This window comes from Erigeron canadensis, chromosome 8 (genome assembly GCF_010389155.1).
Source record: "Erigeron canadensis isolate Cc75 chromosome 8, C_canadensis_v1, whole genome shotgun sequence".
Lineage (NCBI taxonomy): Eukaryota > Viridiplantae > Streptophyta > Magnoliopsida > Asterales > Asteraceae > Erigeron > Erigeron canadensis.
Window position 1 is genome coordinate 19,587,778 of NC_057768.1, and position 16,212 is coordinate 19,603,989.

Below are 16,212 nucleotides of genomic sequence, written 5' to 3' on the forward strand. Positions count from 1 at the left end.
GGTTTGGTTTTGACTACCAAACTGTTAATTCCGATTTTAACATGTATCAAACCAAACGAGACCAACTATATTGTCTAACCGAACCAGACCAAACCATATAAGGCAGTCTAATTTGACGGGTTTATAAGTTTATTTGTTTTTCTTTTATTTTTATATAATTTTGTATATATTTGTTAGGATTTATGTTAAGATTTAAAACAAACACTTAAAATTAAAAGTATACATATTTAAAGAAGTACTAGCCGGTCAAACTATTTGTTTTAATTTATTTGAACTTTTGGTAAAAACTATCTATATATTAATGACAAATTTAACATCCATATATAGAAAAAGTTTTTGTTTATATAAGAAACGTATAACTAATTATAAATTCGAAATACTGTATAGGTATATTATTTATGATGAAACTCTAAAGAATTTGAAACATAAAAGTGTTTATGTTGGTAAAATGTTTAAACTTTATGAATTTAGACAAAGTCGTATTCTTCTCGGGTTGTAAAAGTATGAAGTACGGTCCGATCTGATTTTCTGCGGTATTTTTTTGCTCAAACCGTAACCGAATCAAATAACCCGTTTTTTCAAAACTTAAACCACTAAATCAGACCTTAATAACTCAATCTGCTCAAACCAATTCAAATACCGTAGTTTGGTCTGAGTTAATTGATTGAGGGTTTAATAAATACCCCTATAAAAAAAAATATGATCTGTATACCATTAAATTTTGAAAAAGTATTACTAAACATGTTTTACATTCTTGTATATCAAATACATTTGGGTAATGATCAATCCAGCCCGCCCGCTTCCATAGTTAAGAGGATTTTCAATGCATTACTATAACGTGGTGGTGTACGGAATCGGTTCCGCTGTCAAAAAACCTCACACTTACAAAAAGCGCGGGAATAGAAAAATGAAAATGGCGCCAGAAAGCCTCAAAACCCACCACCGATATAATATTCTCTCTCTATCTCTATAGTAAATCCGGTCATAAATCGCTTCATTTTCTTTTCACCTTTTTAGAATCAAACACTTTCACTGCTATTCAAATTGATTTCAATATAATTATTATTACTAGTATTTGAGTTTTAATCTATAAAACCCTAAAAGGGGTATGGAAAATTTGTCTTATATATGCGGTGGTCTCGGCATAATCGAAGAAGACGATGACGGCAATCCCATCGGATACACCACCGGAGAATACTGTTCAGGTCTCTTTTTAATTTTTATATCTATTTTGTATAGATGGATTTTTTTTTCCAGTTATATATATACATAGGTTAATAATTTTGATATACAATACAAATACAAAAATGATGGACAGATAATTTGAAGGATTTGTTGCGGTTTTTAAGGCGAGACGATCCGGAAGGTCGACAAGTGTTTAAACAAGTTTGTAAATGGAGTATAGTTGGGAAAGATATTTTGCCTATTATTCAGTATTGTCAACATGACAATCCTTTGGTTCTAAATGCAGGTATACTCAATTTTTATCATTATTATTATTTTGCTCATATAAATGTTGCTTTTGTATGCAATTTGAGTGTGTGTCTATCTAAATACCCGATTTCTATTCTATCCCATTCCATTCCATAGAATATATACATTGATGACTTAAATGGGACAAAGAAAAGGACTTTGTTTTTTCGGTACCCTGATGACCTGATCAATGAATTTTACGGGGTTGGATTATTTGTGGGGGGTTTTCAGAAGTCGGCTTTCGTGTAATTTAAGAGTAGGAGTAGGATAGTTTGCCGTTCTATAAAGATGGAATAAATGTAACATGTTCTCCATTTCATCTGATGATCTGGTCATCAGGTCGCTCGGTGACTTAAATAGAACAAGAAAATTAACTTTCAACGGCCCGTTTTTAGAACATTTTTTAGTACAAAGGATGATTTTTCGTGTTTTGAAGTTGATATTTATAATTCAAGCATGGTCTTGTATTTGAAATGTAGAGAGGCTATCTTTTATCTAATTGAAGGGACTTGAAGGAGTATTTTAGTTGCCGATAATGATCTTTCATATATATGGTTGTGTATGCAGTGAAGGTTTTGGTGTTTCTTACGATGCCAGTTGAGCCAACGTCTAAAGATATACCACAACAGATTGAATATCTTTGGGGTTTGAAGTCTTTGATCACTTCCAGTCATGCTATTCCTGTGATAGTTACCCTTCTTGAGAGCCCACTTGAGCATTTGGAAGGGTATGTCGATCAAGTTTGTAGTTGGCATTTTATTTGCATAATATAAATGAAAATCTCTATTATTTAACTGAAGGTGTAAATGGTTATCATTGTAAGTAAATATACATATCGAGGAAGAAATTCTTCAACATATGGTTTTATATACAATAGTTGGTTTTTATCGAGGATTTTTTGGATATCCGCATCCTATTACAATAATACAATTTACAATAACAATAATTATTAAAGATAACAGACCTAAGTCTTGTTGTGGAATGAAGGGTGTACTTATATATAGGCTGTAGATTGTAGTGAAAAAAAATCGTTAACTTACTATATCACTGGATGTCCTTCACTGTTGGTCTATATTTTTAGCTATAAGACAATCTTATTTTGCATATATGTCAAAAGTACGACCATATATCTTAAGGTGACAGCAGCATTAGAATGTGATCATAGTGCATACCCTGAGGAAATAGTTTTTACTTTTGAGTATTGTTTTTATTTGTATGGTGGGTCCTATGTTAGGATGGTATGACTAATAGTTATCTTACACATTATAGTTTTAATCAGGTGTTGCATCTATTTGTATCATTCTATTAGTGATAAAGATATGGGCCTTGGTCTAGGGGTTATTGAGGGTACCACCAACCAAGAGGTTGTGGGTTCTAGTCTTAGCTGGGACGAATGTGTGGTAAAAGTGCGGATATCTGCCTTTCCTAAATTTGTGAATAATAATGTCTAAAGTTTATTTGGTTCTGTTTGTAACTAAAAATTAATATGTTCAGTTCTTGTTTTTGATCAGTGGATATTAACTCATACTGCGTTAGTTATCTTGGTGCTTGATGCTGTCCCTGTGGTTTAATTTTTTTTTGAAACAGGGATTTGTTCACGGAGGATGACTGGAAGTTGGTGCAACTGGTAATTACTTTATTTCGCAATATTTTAGCTGTTCAAGATATCACAATGCAGCAAAGAGTTGCTGGATCAGCCTCTGAGTTCATACTTCTTAGAGATAGATTCTTAAAACTGTTGTTTGATGAGAATGTGATGGATTTGATCTTAGTCTTGACACAACATGTTGGGGGTGCAAGTAGCATTTTCCGTCAGGATAACTTGCTTTTATTGGAGACTTATTATTACATATATAAGGGTCAAGTTCCTGAGTTGATTGCAAGAGCTCATCTAGATGCCAACAAAAAGGTATTCATTTATGTTTTTAACATTATATCGACATTAAATGGATAAGTCAAAGAATCAATGTTAACCGTTCTGTAGATACTCAAATTACAAGTATACACTGCTGAGTAGTCCCACAATAACAGTCACAATACTTGTACTAAACTGTTATATTGTTGTTGGTATAAAATTAAATGGGTATCCTTTTTACCCAAAAACAGAGTAGTGCCACAATATACAAGTAGTTTCTTGGAATAACCTTCAATATTTATATGTTTTTAGAAGTTTTTGGGGGATGGGTACTTCCATTTTTGCTGTAATTACTAAATGAGAAGCGCGTGAGGTATCAGCTCTACTGCTTATGTTCATCAGGTGGAGGCGGAAGCAGACGCTACTGCTATTGATCTCAAGTCTCTTATGGAAGAGGAAAAAGCAAAAAGAAGGCAAACAATACTATGTAATCTGGGTTCTCGATCAACCTTCAGCGGATCTTTTACCCGAGTTACTATGGTAAAAACTTAGTTTTTAATTTAGAGGTGACAAGACTATGTTGGTCAGGCGGGTTGGGTAACAGGTCAAAACACTGAAACAGTCATATTACGTTTGGACTGAAGAGGGCTCGGTTGACCTGAAACGCTTTTTGTGAAACTTTTTGTTCACTTTTGAATAAATGTGCGTTAATTGGTTAGGAAAAGTGTTGCATTTCCATTAGAATCAAACTATTTTCAGATAAAATGATTTAGGAAATTTAATGCATTTTAAACATGTTTTGGTGATTTTCAACGTATTTCACTTTTACCCAATTCTCCCTGTCAGCTTTTTTAACTATATATCAGAGATAAAATATAAACTGGGGTAACCCATATATAGTTTCGATTGTATCCTTCATTATTATTGAGGTATTCTTTGTTAAGTTTATCGATTGACTTTTTCAACAGGATGGCTCCAAAGTTCTGGTGAAAGGTAATCCTTGTGCAGATTCTCATGAATTGTTAAAAGGTCATAAGAATCCACATGGTTCATCCAAAAAGATGCTATGGGAGAGCGGAAGAATGCCAACAACAAACAATGACATCCTTCGTCTGCTCCATGATTTTACTAATCAGTTCTTGTTAGGAGGTTATAATAGTGAGTGTCATGTTTAAAGCTATCTGTGTTTTTGTAGTTATATTACCTCATTTGGCTTTCTTACATTGCTGGTCCGTATTTTATATCTAAGTTGTATTTTCAACAGTTTTAATGCAGTCAATCCGTGAGGATATAGAAAAAGAACACCATGCTATCGAAAATAATGATGTCACTACTTTCTTTCAAGTCGCTGAATTTGTTATGTCTTTCCAGAATCACAAGTTACTTGGCTCAAACGTGAGATGCTATATTAAATTTGCTAATATTCCTCCATAGTTGTGTTTTTTTTTTCTTCTGACTAACTAATACTAGTACCTGATTTCAATGGGTTTTTGATGCTTAACAGCCTAAAGCTAATGTCAGTATAACTGAGTCTTCTAGAGATTGTGATGCTGATAGCACATTGTTTAAAGGCAGCATATGCGGATCAATTTCTGAAACAATGAATGAGTCAATGTTTCTACTTGTTGTATCGAAGTGGCGTACTGCATTTGATGGTTTGAAGGAAACGAACAACTACACATTTCTCTCTGCAGCAGGATCTCTCATAAAAACAATGGTGAGTCTTGGTATATTGATCCTTGAAGAAATTACTAGACATGTGACGCTTTCATGATCTTGCACTCTAGACAAATGTAGTATGTAGCTATTAGAATGTTATTGTTATGTCATCTTACAAGTGCTCCTATAGTATTCATATAGCCAATGGGGTTGGTGGCTCATTGGTAAGGTCTTTGTCCTTGGGGAAATCCATCTGGGTTAGAGTCCCACTTTTCGCATTTGTTAGAGTAGATTATTGTAAGTCCGAAGGTGCATCATAGGCATTCGTGTAGTTTAGGAGTAGGAGTAGAAAAGATTGTCTTTCAAAAAAAATTATCTTTGGAATTAGGGTTATAATGTATTATACGTATTCATTGTGTAAACTCCCAAGTTATATGCATCAAATGCTCTAATAACAGCCTCAAGATTGTTCTATTGGACCATTAGATATTTTCTGTTTGTGAAAGGCACTTAAATAAGACTGACCTAACAGTTGAGTTCCTAATTGAACGGTATTATTTGTTTTGTAGATAAATATGTTAGATTTGGTGCTGAAGCTGTCACCTGAAGAGTCAAATGAGCCTCAGACTGCCCGTGTTCTTCTTTACAAATTATTTTATGATCAAACAGACCAAGGGATGACCTATTTTTTGTTCAGTCTGATCAAGGCATTTAATCCACACAAACAACCAAAAAGGTTCCTTTGCTTATATCATGATTAGCTAACAGTTCTGTATTGACTTTCATTTTGACAAGAAACATATTTGATGCTTCCCAGTTAATACATATGAACTGTTTAGGCTCCTGTATTTTCAAATATGGGGAATATATAAAAGTGTCAAGTTTTGAATTTTCAAAGTCCAACTATTTCACCTTTGAGTTTAAATAATTTTTCTTTGTGTTAGATAATACTTGATGAAAATTATATGAATTGATTGTGTTTTAAAAGTGTTTTTATTGGTATAGTTTTCATCAAGTTTTAGAAAACACAAAAAATATTTAAGCTCAAAGTTTCAAAATAGGACACTTTTAATGGAACGTAGGGAGTACTTTTTTTTGTAAACTCAAGGGAGATGAAAAACGATTTCTAAATCAAACACAGGTTTGTTTGGTTAACTTAGAATATATGTATTTATTTTTCAGCATCAAAATTAGTAAGGACCAAAGAAGTAATGTTTTCTTGCTTTTTCTGTCACAAGTTCTTTGTGTCAAGCCAACCATAGAATAAAAAATTTAGCATGTATAATCGATAATAAATGAATGCACATGGGTTAAGGGAGGTTTCTAGATAAGCTAAACATTTGCTACTAAAGTGATATATTTTTTAGATAAAACCTCTTCATAATTCTCTAAATTTTAAAACTAACATTGCCACCTTTTCTTTAACTTATCATTCTCTTATAGTTTCATCTTGCTTTAATATCAGTGATCTTTCTGATTTGGTTGAGACAATTCATATAGTAATACGGCTAATGGAGAACCTTCAATCACGTGGTACGTTGCGGGTATGTTTTGTTCTGGTGTCCAAATTACATAATCTTTTGATGTTTTTATTAAATTATCATGCTTTTATGCGCTTGTGTCGGGCCATGCATTCACCAAGCCATACTTTTATGCATGTTATTTTTGATTACTATTCTATCAACTGTGATAAGAAAGTTGAGATGAAAGCATGTCTTCCTTTTTTATAATTTAATTTCTTATTATTCGATGTATACTCTATAAGATTTCTGATAAGCACGTCAGCTGTTACCAATCATGATGAGAATAATCGACTTACAAATACAAGTTGCAACTCATGGCCAGGAAACTTGAAAGAACTAGATAGGAACTTTCAAGTGTTAAGTTACTAGAACATCAGCCATAATTTTGACCTTTATTTTAAGAGATATGTATTCAATAGAGAGAGCAGGGACCTTAGTTTAGACTACTGGATCAAGATACCTTACCATTGATTTTACTCATTTACATACACACAGTAAAAGATCTTAGGAGTTTGATAATGTCAACCGTATGGTATGAAACTTGATAAAATATATCCTTTAAAATGGCATGTGCAGTGAGCTAGATAACCCAAATTAGAGTATCCACCTTCTAGGCATTACTACATCATGCCAAGCATCAGTGCCAAATGTCTGTTTGTGTCTCATTTCAGTTAGGGGTGTAAGCGCAAGTTAATTGATGTTATATTTTGTTCATATTAATGGAACTTGTGAAATCCTAGATATCATGTATTGATTTTCAAAGGTCTTTTGGCAAAGGTATAAGGGAAGACAGAATTAGTGAAACTACCAATCTGGACTTTAAAGAAATCTATGTCATGTTAAGCCATCACCATATATGTAAATGTATCATTTCTCACCTGGGTAACTCCCCAAACACCATAGGGGCTAATGCCAAGTATATCATGGGCCAACTTTTAGATGATCAAAGGCATTTGCATGCTTGCCAATCTAATACAAATTTCACAAAAACTCAAATTAGGTTTTTCCAAGCTTATACAATCTCAAAAAAACTCGAAATAGGTTTAGTGTATCATACTGTTAGCCCGTTGCTAGATTTTCACTAAAAATAAATGAGCCTGATAGTTTCTCAAGGAATACAGTGGAACACATAAACTTGTCTATCTATCTTCAAATAGTTTGTATAGGTGCACACAGTGCAAGAAGAAGATGCACTTAATGACAAATCTTAGGAAACAACTGTGCTCATACCATGGACTAATGTGAATTCCAAATGAGTCAATTTTGTGGCGGAATGCACATTGGACCTTGAACCTAGAAGTTGATAAACATCATATGTCTATGGAGATGTATTTACTTGTGAGAGGAAACACTTCCCAATGGATGTTCACATGAGCATTCTTGATTCTGTGTGAGGAAACTTTTCCCATGTGCGGCTTAACATATATTCTTCATAACTTTGAAAAACCAACTTATTGGTTGAAAGTCAAATATGTGGTGTCACGGTTGATGAACATCAAGGACGATGGTTTAAATATTAAAACGAAACCTTGCTAAATGAATTGTTACAGCTTACAACCCTAGTGATCAGAACTCTTTTTTTTCTCTTTAATTAATTAATGGCTGGGTTGTGAATTACTGCACAAATTTTAATAGTTAGGTGTCAAGATGAACGTATCTTTGATGACTGTCTTTTGAACCTGTTTATTCGAGGCTGGATCTGCATGTCCTTATTATTTTGTATATCTATGTATGTATGTGTAAGTATTTATATTTTTATATACATATAAACATGTCTATGGATGTATAAGGCCTTTTGGACACTAATTGATATGAACCTATACTGTGATAGGTTGCTAAGAAGTCAAGGAAGAAAAGAAAGAAGAAAGCCTCAGCCCCAAATAATGATGCTAATAGGGAAGACCAAGCTACTGCTCAGAACAACGCTGCTAATGGGGTGGACCAAGTTACTCATCAGAACAATGCTAATGATACAGACCAGGTTATTGATCAGAATGAGGATTTAACTGTTAGGGGAGAAAAAGACGAGAATATGAGCATACTAGAAAAAGAGTTGCCACAAGGTTCAAGTGTTGATAAAAATGATGATGACATATCTCCAGGAGAGTCTGATCAGGCTGGTGCAACTAAACAGGAAACAGAAGATATTGAACCCGATTTGCCACAGACAGAAAACAAGTCTAAATGTGCTAACCCTAAGGCTAACGATGATTATTTCTCAGATGTTTCATCTTCTGATGAACAGCAAGATGCAACAAATGAAGTTGACTTTAAAGCCTCTTCATTGGTGTCTTCCCTTGCAAATGGCACCATAATCCAAAACTTGTGTTGGCTGCTGAAATTTTACAAAAGCAATTCTATTAGAACTAATCATTACATTATATGTGCACTGAGAAGAATTTGTGAAGATCTGGAACTCTCTCCAATGCTATACCAGGTACTAAGTCTAAATTGTGTCAGTACTTAGTGAGATATAGTTTGTTATGGTTACTAACAGAGGCTTAATTTTTATCCATTTGCTTATAAATATTGGGATTATTATTATTAATCTCTTAATGGCCTTATGTGTAAACATATGCATAAAAATGAGAAAAAAGTATTACCCTGTCATGACATAGTAGTCTCCTAATAGACTACCTATCATGATGAGCTTTCCAAAACTAAAAGAAATCCCTTTCTGGAAAGCGATAACTTAAGCCTTTTTTAGCGGTTTCTTACATCTGTGAAGTCTTTTTTTGGTTATATTTTGTATGTATACATCATTATTATTAAAATAATTTTAAAAAACTTTAAACTTATAACTATTGACATAGTCATTTCTACCTTAGAGTAACATGACACCAACATAAAACCTCTGCTGCTGTGGCTGGTGCTTTGTATGTGTTACACCACCGCAGTAGCAGTTGTTTTGCTGCTTTCGCCTGGTACCCAACAATCGCGAACATCACAATCTGTTTACCCCTTTTATCAAGGCCATCTTTTAATCATTTTAAAAGTGTATGCATACATTTATATGGCTTCTAAGTTTGCCAAAAAGCTATTTATTTACTTAGTTATCCACGTTGTTTTACAACCATTTTACAAAAATGGGGTGTAAATAAGATGCATCTCAGTATGTTGCCGAGATTCGTTTGACATCATGTAGGCATTCCACGTTGCTCAATGTGCAACATTTTCCCCCTTGCCGCTCGATCATCATTTGTGCTTAAGAAATGTGAACATCACAACAACGCTTAGTGAATTGGAAAGTCATTAAAATCTACAACTCATGAATACATTTTTGAGTCATACAACTACATTTGCAACTGGCTTGTGGTTCCATAATCTAAAGTTTAACCATACGGATATACTTGGGAGAAAACCACAATCATCCCATACCTCATTAAACCGCTCATAACCATCATGAATCATAAACAAATCTCATTACAGTAAGGAGTAGCCAACCATTCCTAATGTGTTTTGGATAAACTCGATCCAAGTTGACTTATACCAAAAGTTACCTTTTTTGATACGTTACCCTATGCCACCTCTTGTCTATAGTATGTAAGCTTACAATTGGATTTTGGATGCAGCTATCGCTTCTCATCATATTTAATACTATCTTGGAAGAGCAGAAGTTATGTTCAAGCAAAGAATACGAGAATATCGTCTCATTTCTTACATGTCTGGTTAGGAGAATGCTGAGGAAAATGAAGAGTGATCCTCTTTTATTTGTGGAAGTTCTCTTTTGGAAGACACGTAAAGAATGTCATTACATTAATTGTGAATCAATGCTACAAGATCTTGGCAAAATGAGAAACGATTATAGAAAGAGGGGAGATGATCCCTCACATGAAGATCTTGGTGAAACTGCTACCTCTGGTAGAAATGGATGGGTTAGAAAAAGCTTAGCCGATGCACTTGGTGATGATGAAGCTGATGTTGTTGTACCTCTTTGGGGAGATGGTGACCAGAGGTAAGGAGGTGTCCTTGGTTCGTTGGCCAATTTAGTTTTATTCTTTCATTTGTCATTAGTGGTTGGAAACTAAGAAGGTTTTGTCATTAGTAGTGGGAAACAACATGGGCCATATTTGTGTGCACTGACCAGAAGCACTTTTGTCTACAACTTAAGCAGGGATAATGTACAAGGAGCCCAGCCAACTCATTTTTTCATCAAGGCTACTTAACTACTGAAACTACATTATAGGCAACCCAAGCATGTATCGACTTTTGTTTATGTCAACTTTGGCCAAAAATCTGCTGGATGACAAATACTTTGTTGACTATTCAATGGTTTTTGACTTTACATTATAGAATAGATAACCAAGTTTTTTTTAAAAAAAAATTGAAGTTGTAAGTTTATCTTTGTCAATTAGCATGTATTCGACGGGCTTGGTATAACAAAAAGCTTTACATACGTGGTGGCCTATAAAAAGGTTTTAGTATGTGGGACGCCTTAATGGAAAATGGTAAATAGTTTGGTGGCCTTCTTATGCAATATCCATTTGTTGTATAATTAACTTATATTATATGTATAATCAATAATTTTATTAAAGATCAAAATTTTTTGAATAAAATTAATTTAGAAAGGTTTTATGCAGTTAAGTCTCATCTGGGCAACTCTCAACTTATTTTTCATGGTTTCTTATAAGTTAGATATTTTGTTTTACCTGTTAGAGATAAAATGTAACCTTAATCATTGCCATGTCTGCTTATTGCCTGGGGATTTTTATTCCTTATTCACTTTTATCTTCTCTACTTTTATGTATCCCATGTGATAATTTAATTGATGTGTAGCGAGGAAAATCCTGATGAAGCCCAAGTGCAAAAGACCTCAAAAAGAACCAAGTCGAATTTTGGAGAAGGGAGAGAAAGCATGATCCAACAAACCGACCCAGCGGAAGAACTTAATAAGTATTACTTTTCTTTTATTTAGTTTCACATTTAAAACTGCTTCTATTGGTCTTATCTTTCTTGACCATTATCTCTTCTTTTCTTTAGAGAACATCCTATAGAGCAGAAACAAGGTAGAGCACGTAAAAGATTGAAGCCACTTGTTCTTGATGATGCACTAGTAGAAAAACTGAAGGATCTTTTCGAGAAGTAAGTAAACTACAATTTAAGTATATTACTTCTCCTTAGATAAAACAATTGTGTATGAACTTTAACATGCATGCACTTGCTTAACTGCATCTTGTCAAATGGAATGGTCATTTCAGGTATAAAGAATTTCCGGATTGCAGTCAACGTATAGTAGCAGAACTTAATTTAGAGGTTTTACCAGCTCAGATTTCCAAGAAGCTTAAAGAGATGGGATTGAAAGTTTCATCAAAGAGGAGAACAGGTGATATGAATGTCTCTAGTATTCATGGTAACGCCATGGATACATCACCACAGCAACCTATGTAAGTACTTTTTCCGTAGCTTTTGTGATACAGCTCAAGCGGGATGATTTTGACCCATTGAGTTGATTTGGTTTTTGTTTTTTATGACGGGCAAATGGGCTATGTTCAAAAGGAAGCAGGTCAAAAGTCCCTTAAAAGTTGTATTTTTAATACGTTCCACCTCCTAAATCGGTTTATTTGATACTTATTTTTTGCTTACCCAAACCAATTCAACCAAGTACCCAATATTAGCCATTTTGACCTCTATGTTGGAGCTTTCATCCAACCAACTCGTTTTGTCAATTCTAATTTATGATCTGTGTGAGCTGGAAAAAGAAATTCTTGCACAGCGGAGAAAGATTCTTAAACTTTTGGCATCTTAAAATCAAGGGCTGTTATCTAACGTATGGTCTTGCTTCTCAGGTTTGTCAGAAAAAGGGTACGTGCATTCAGTGAAGATCAAGAGATGAAGATCAAAACTTTATTTGAGCAGTGAGTCTTTTTTTATTCAAGATGTTTCTTATATCAAAAGTATGTAATTTGGATTTTGTTTTAAACAATTATTTATTTGTATTGTAAATTACTATCTGAAATTTTATGTTTTATTAAGGTTTAAAGGTCAAAAGAAATGCAATCAAATGATTGCAAGTGCACTAGATGGTGAGGGCACATTCACAGCAGCACAAATTTCGCGGAAGCTTAGGCAGCTTGGCTTGCGACTCCGTAAGCAGAAGTCAAGTGATGACTTGCATCTGAGGGATGAAGACGGTGAAGAAGATACAACAGTTTCAGATGGAGAAACACTATCATCACTTAAGAAAAGGTATCATCATATGTTTGATTAGCTGATCATTTTGTAAGTTATTGTTTTTTTTTTATTTGACTATTTAATATATAATCAGTGTGTCAAACATGATTACAATCATTATTATATAACAGTAATACTCGTAGTATAATATTATAAATGAAATGATCTAGAAGGTTTTAGAACTCTGGGCGACCTCTGGACTGTTTTGCCCCTTTTAAATTTATTTTGCAGATTTAACCCATTTGAGATAAAATGTAACTTATTGACCTGTTTATAAGTATACAAGTAGAAATTGCCACTTCTAGCTTGTTATTTCTTCTATATTTGACTATTCGTCACTCATGGACAAATGCGCTGGTTTATATTTTTTTTTAATATGATATACAAGGTTTTTTTTAAAAAACCCACCACTAAGGTGGCCAAATGGTAGGTGACAGATGTCCTCATAAGAGGTCTCAAATTCAACCTCCCTAGGGAAATGGTTACTGGAATATCCCTGTTAGGCCGTATTTTAGTATTTACCCCATACAAGGTGTGTAGACATTCTCCATACATTTTATGCCATTCGAAAAAAAATTTATATGAAAATGGTGTTTTCTGCGGTGATAATATTGTTTACCCATTATTGTTTCTATACTTATCTTGCAACTGTCACATTGCATTGGTTGGAGCTAGTATAATTACTGGATCTTTTAGGAGCAAAACAAAGCAAAACGTGTTCCCTACTGAGGAAATAGCAGACCAGAACAGCGATAAACTATCAGATGATTCTGACAACATTGCACTCAGCTCATTTAGGTAATATTCATTTCTTTTGGTCTAAGATTTCACAACCGCTATGCACAAGATATCGGTAGCTACAACTTGAATTTAGATGCCAGAAATGCTTCTCTTTGTTTTCAGATATCAAAAAAATTAGAATGAGTGTTAATCTGGTTTTGTGGTATTCGAAATTGGTTAGTTTCTAAAGTTTTCCATCAGCTAAGTTATTCGACCAATTTGTGGAATATGGTCCAATGGAATATGTTACATGCACTAGCTAGTACAGAAAATGTGTCCAGGGGATGAAAACTGGTTTCTACATTTGTGTTGATTAGCTATATTTTAATGTTTCTTTGCAGAAATAAAAGTAAAAGGTTTGCACAAACAAATCACACCAATAATGTAATAGATGCTGAAGTTAATCAAGTTGGCAGTGGGCCACAAGGGGATGCCATGATTATTGAATCTTTTAGGAGCAAAACAACGCAAAAATTGGTCCTTACCGAGGAAATACCAGACCAAAACAGTGATAAACTATCAGATGATTCTGATAACATTGTACTCAGCTCGGCATTTAGGTATCTCACTTGCAGATTGAACTGCTATGAACAATATATCGGATGCTACACCTTGAATTGAGATGCTGGAAATGTTTCGCTTTGCTTTCAAATATTAAATCAAAAAATAAAAATGAATGTTAACCTGGATCTCCGGTATTCAAAATGGGTTCATTTGTGAAGTTTTCTATTAGCTAGGTTATTTGACCAATTTGTGGTATTGCGTCCAATGGAATATGTTATAAGCCTTAGCTAGTATAAAAAACGTGTCCAGGGGATGAAAACTGGATTCCACATTAGTGTTTTAGCTATTCTAATGTTATTTTATTTTTCTTTGCAGAACGAAAAGTAAAAGGCTTTCACAAACAAATCACACTAACAATGTAATAGATGCCGAAGTTAATCAAGTTGGCAGTGGACCACAGGGGGACGCCATGATTATTGAAAATGAGGATTATCTGGAAGATCACGGACTTACTGACGATTTGGCTGATGAACTAACTGATTTTGGGAGCAATGCAAGTCCAGTTACAGCTCCAAATGTTAGTGGTCCAAGAAGAAAACTGAGAATGGTCATAGATGCAGATGATGAAGACTAAAGAGATGACTGTAACTATTGTTAGTAAAGTATATAAAGATATGATAGATTGAAGATTAATACTATCAGGCAATTTTAAGTGACGTTCTAATTTCCAATTTTCTAACTACTTTGGATATATTCCGTAAATGGCCATGTTCGTGTTCATGTCAGCATCTCTATGGGAAGTAGATGTTTTATTTTTTGGAGCAATAGTTTTTGATGTAACCTTTTTATTTATTTTGTTCTGGTTGTATGTTTTGGAGCAAACTATTGATGTACTCTACGATCGTATAGCTGCTTGTTTGCAATCTTTTAAGAAATGAAGTTGATGTTTGCTGTTTAAAAAAAGACGATGCACCAAAGGCTTTTTTTCAGAATTAAAAAAGCACTTTTCTTCGTTCGTTTTGTAAAAATAAGGAATTTTTTTTTAAATGGACATCTAGACATTACTTTGTGTCAAACAAGATTTCATAAAAAAATTATGAAACCTGTAAAATCGGATTTATAAATTCCGGTTTCGTCCACGTAGACTAGAGGTGAACAAGAACCGATATCTACCCGACCCGAAACCGGTTTGACCCAACCCGACCCTGTTTGAAACCAGTTTGGGGTCAAACTTTGACCGGTTAATGACTGGGGTTGACTCGGTTTTTTTGGCAAAAAACCGAACCCGACCCGATCTCAACCCGGTCTTTAACTGACAATCAAAACCGAAAACCTAAACCGGTTGGTAACCGTCGGGTTGGGTCAAACTCGAACCGGGTTAGGTCAAACCCGATTGTTGACCAGGTTCGTTTTCGGTTTCGGGTTCCAACCCGGTTTTTTTGTACACCTCTAACGTAGACTGAAACCGGAATTTATAAATCTGGTTTCAAGGTCGAAAATATGTCACGTCAACGGGAATTTACGGTTTTACTATTAAAGTTGAAAGCAAAATTAGAAAATCTTGTTTCAGGGGACAATGTATGACAAAACAGTTGTTGCAACAACTTTGCAGGTTGATGTAACTAGACAATGTGAAACCGGAATAGTTTTTTTTTTTTTTTTTTTTTTTTTTCCGAACGACAATTAAACTATTTTATTAAAAGAATGGATCAACTAGCAAGGTACTAGTAATCACATTACAAAATTTAAAGTACAACAAAATAAACATAATCTATATTCATCTTAAAACTTTAACTCCTAAGGTTGCAAAAAGGTTGAAAAAAACTTATGCCAATTACAGATAAACCGAGACATAAGAAAAAACTCTATCGGTGAAGGTCAATGTAACACCCCAATATTTTAAGGTAAATAAAAATTAACCCTTTCATAGTTTTGACACTAAATTAATTTCCTAGTATTTTGTTTTGAGTTAAGGGGTTAATTTAGTTGGAACCTTATTGGCTAGCGGGTATTTTACCCACAAAATATGTTATGGGACGTGGCTAGCAGAGAGAAAAGCCAGCCACCAAGTTTGATGACTCATGTTTTCCCACTAAACTTCCACTCATCCTTTTCACTATCTTCTTCCTCTAATTCCCTTCAAATCCATGTATTTGAGGCTTCAAAAACTAAAAGTAAAGAATTGTAATTCTGGATAAATAACTATAATCATCTCCAATTGAATTAGAGATTGAAGTCTGGGGCTTA

At 34.1% G+C, this 16,212-nt stretch overlaps 1 protein-coding gene across 1 annotated transcript; it reads left to right on the top strand.

Annotated features, from left to right (window-relative positions):
• The first annotated feature begins 1,026 nt into the window (after nucleotides 1-1,026).
• LOC122579537 (protein timeless homolog) lies at nucleotides 1,027-14,790 on the top strand. Its single transcript, XM_043751722.1, has 20 exons — nucleotides 1,027-1,205; nucleotides 1,319-1,471; nucleotides 2,041-2,200; nucleotides 3,061-3,382; nucleotides 3,731-3,868; nucleotides 4,297-4,486; nucleotides 4,593-4,723; nucleotides 4,833-5,045; nucleotides 5,557-5,723; nucleotides 6,453-6,531; nucleotides 8,342-8,947; nucleotides 10,083-10,465; nucleotides 11,287-11,403; nucleotides 11,491-11,592; nucleotides 11,709-11,894; nucleotides 12,297-12,365; nucleotides 12,484-12,696; nucleotides 13,378-13,479; nucleotides 13,803-14,021; nucleotides 14,341-14,790. Exons 1-20 carry the CDS (start codon nucleotides 1,109-1,111, stop codon nucleotides 14,597-14,599), a joined length of 3,906 nt encoding a protein of 1,301 aa, XP_043607657.1. The 5' UTR covers nucleotides 1,027-1,108; the 3' UTR covers nucleotides 14,600-14,790.
• Nucleotides 14,791-16,212: the final 1,422 nt, after the last annotated feature.

Bases quoted from the DNA above. Each gene is read 5' to 3' on its own strand.
- LOC122579537 (XM_043751722.1), top strand. From the start codon at position 1,109: ATGGAAAATTTGTCTTATATATGCGGTGGTCTCGGCATAATCGAAGAA. The intron at 4,487-4,592 runs GTGAGTGTCATG...TATTTTCAACAG, and splicing joins CTTGTTAGGAGGTTATAATA to TTTTAATGCAGTCAATCCGT. The intron at 13,480-13,802 runs GTAATATTCATT...GTTTCTTTGCAG, and splicing joins ATTGCACTCAGCTCATTTAG to AAATAAAAGTAAAAGGTTTG.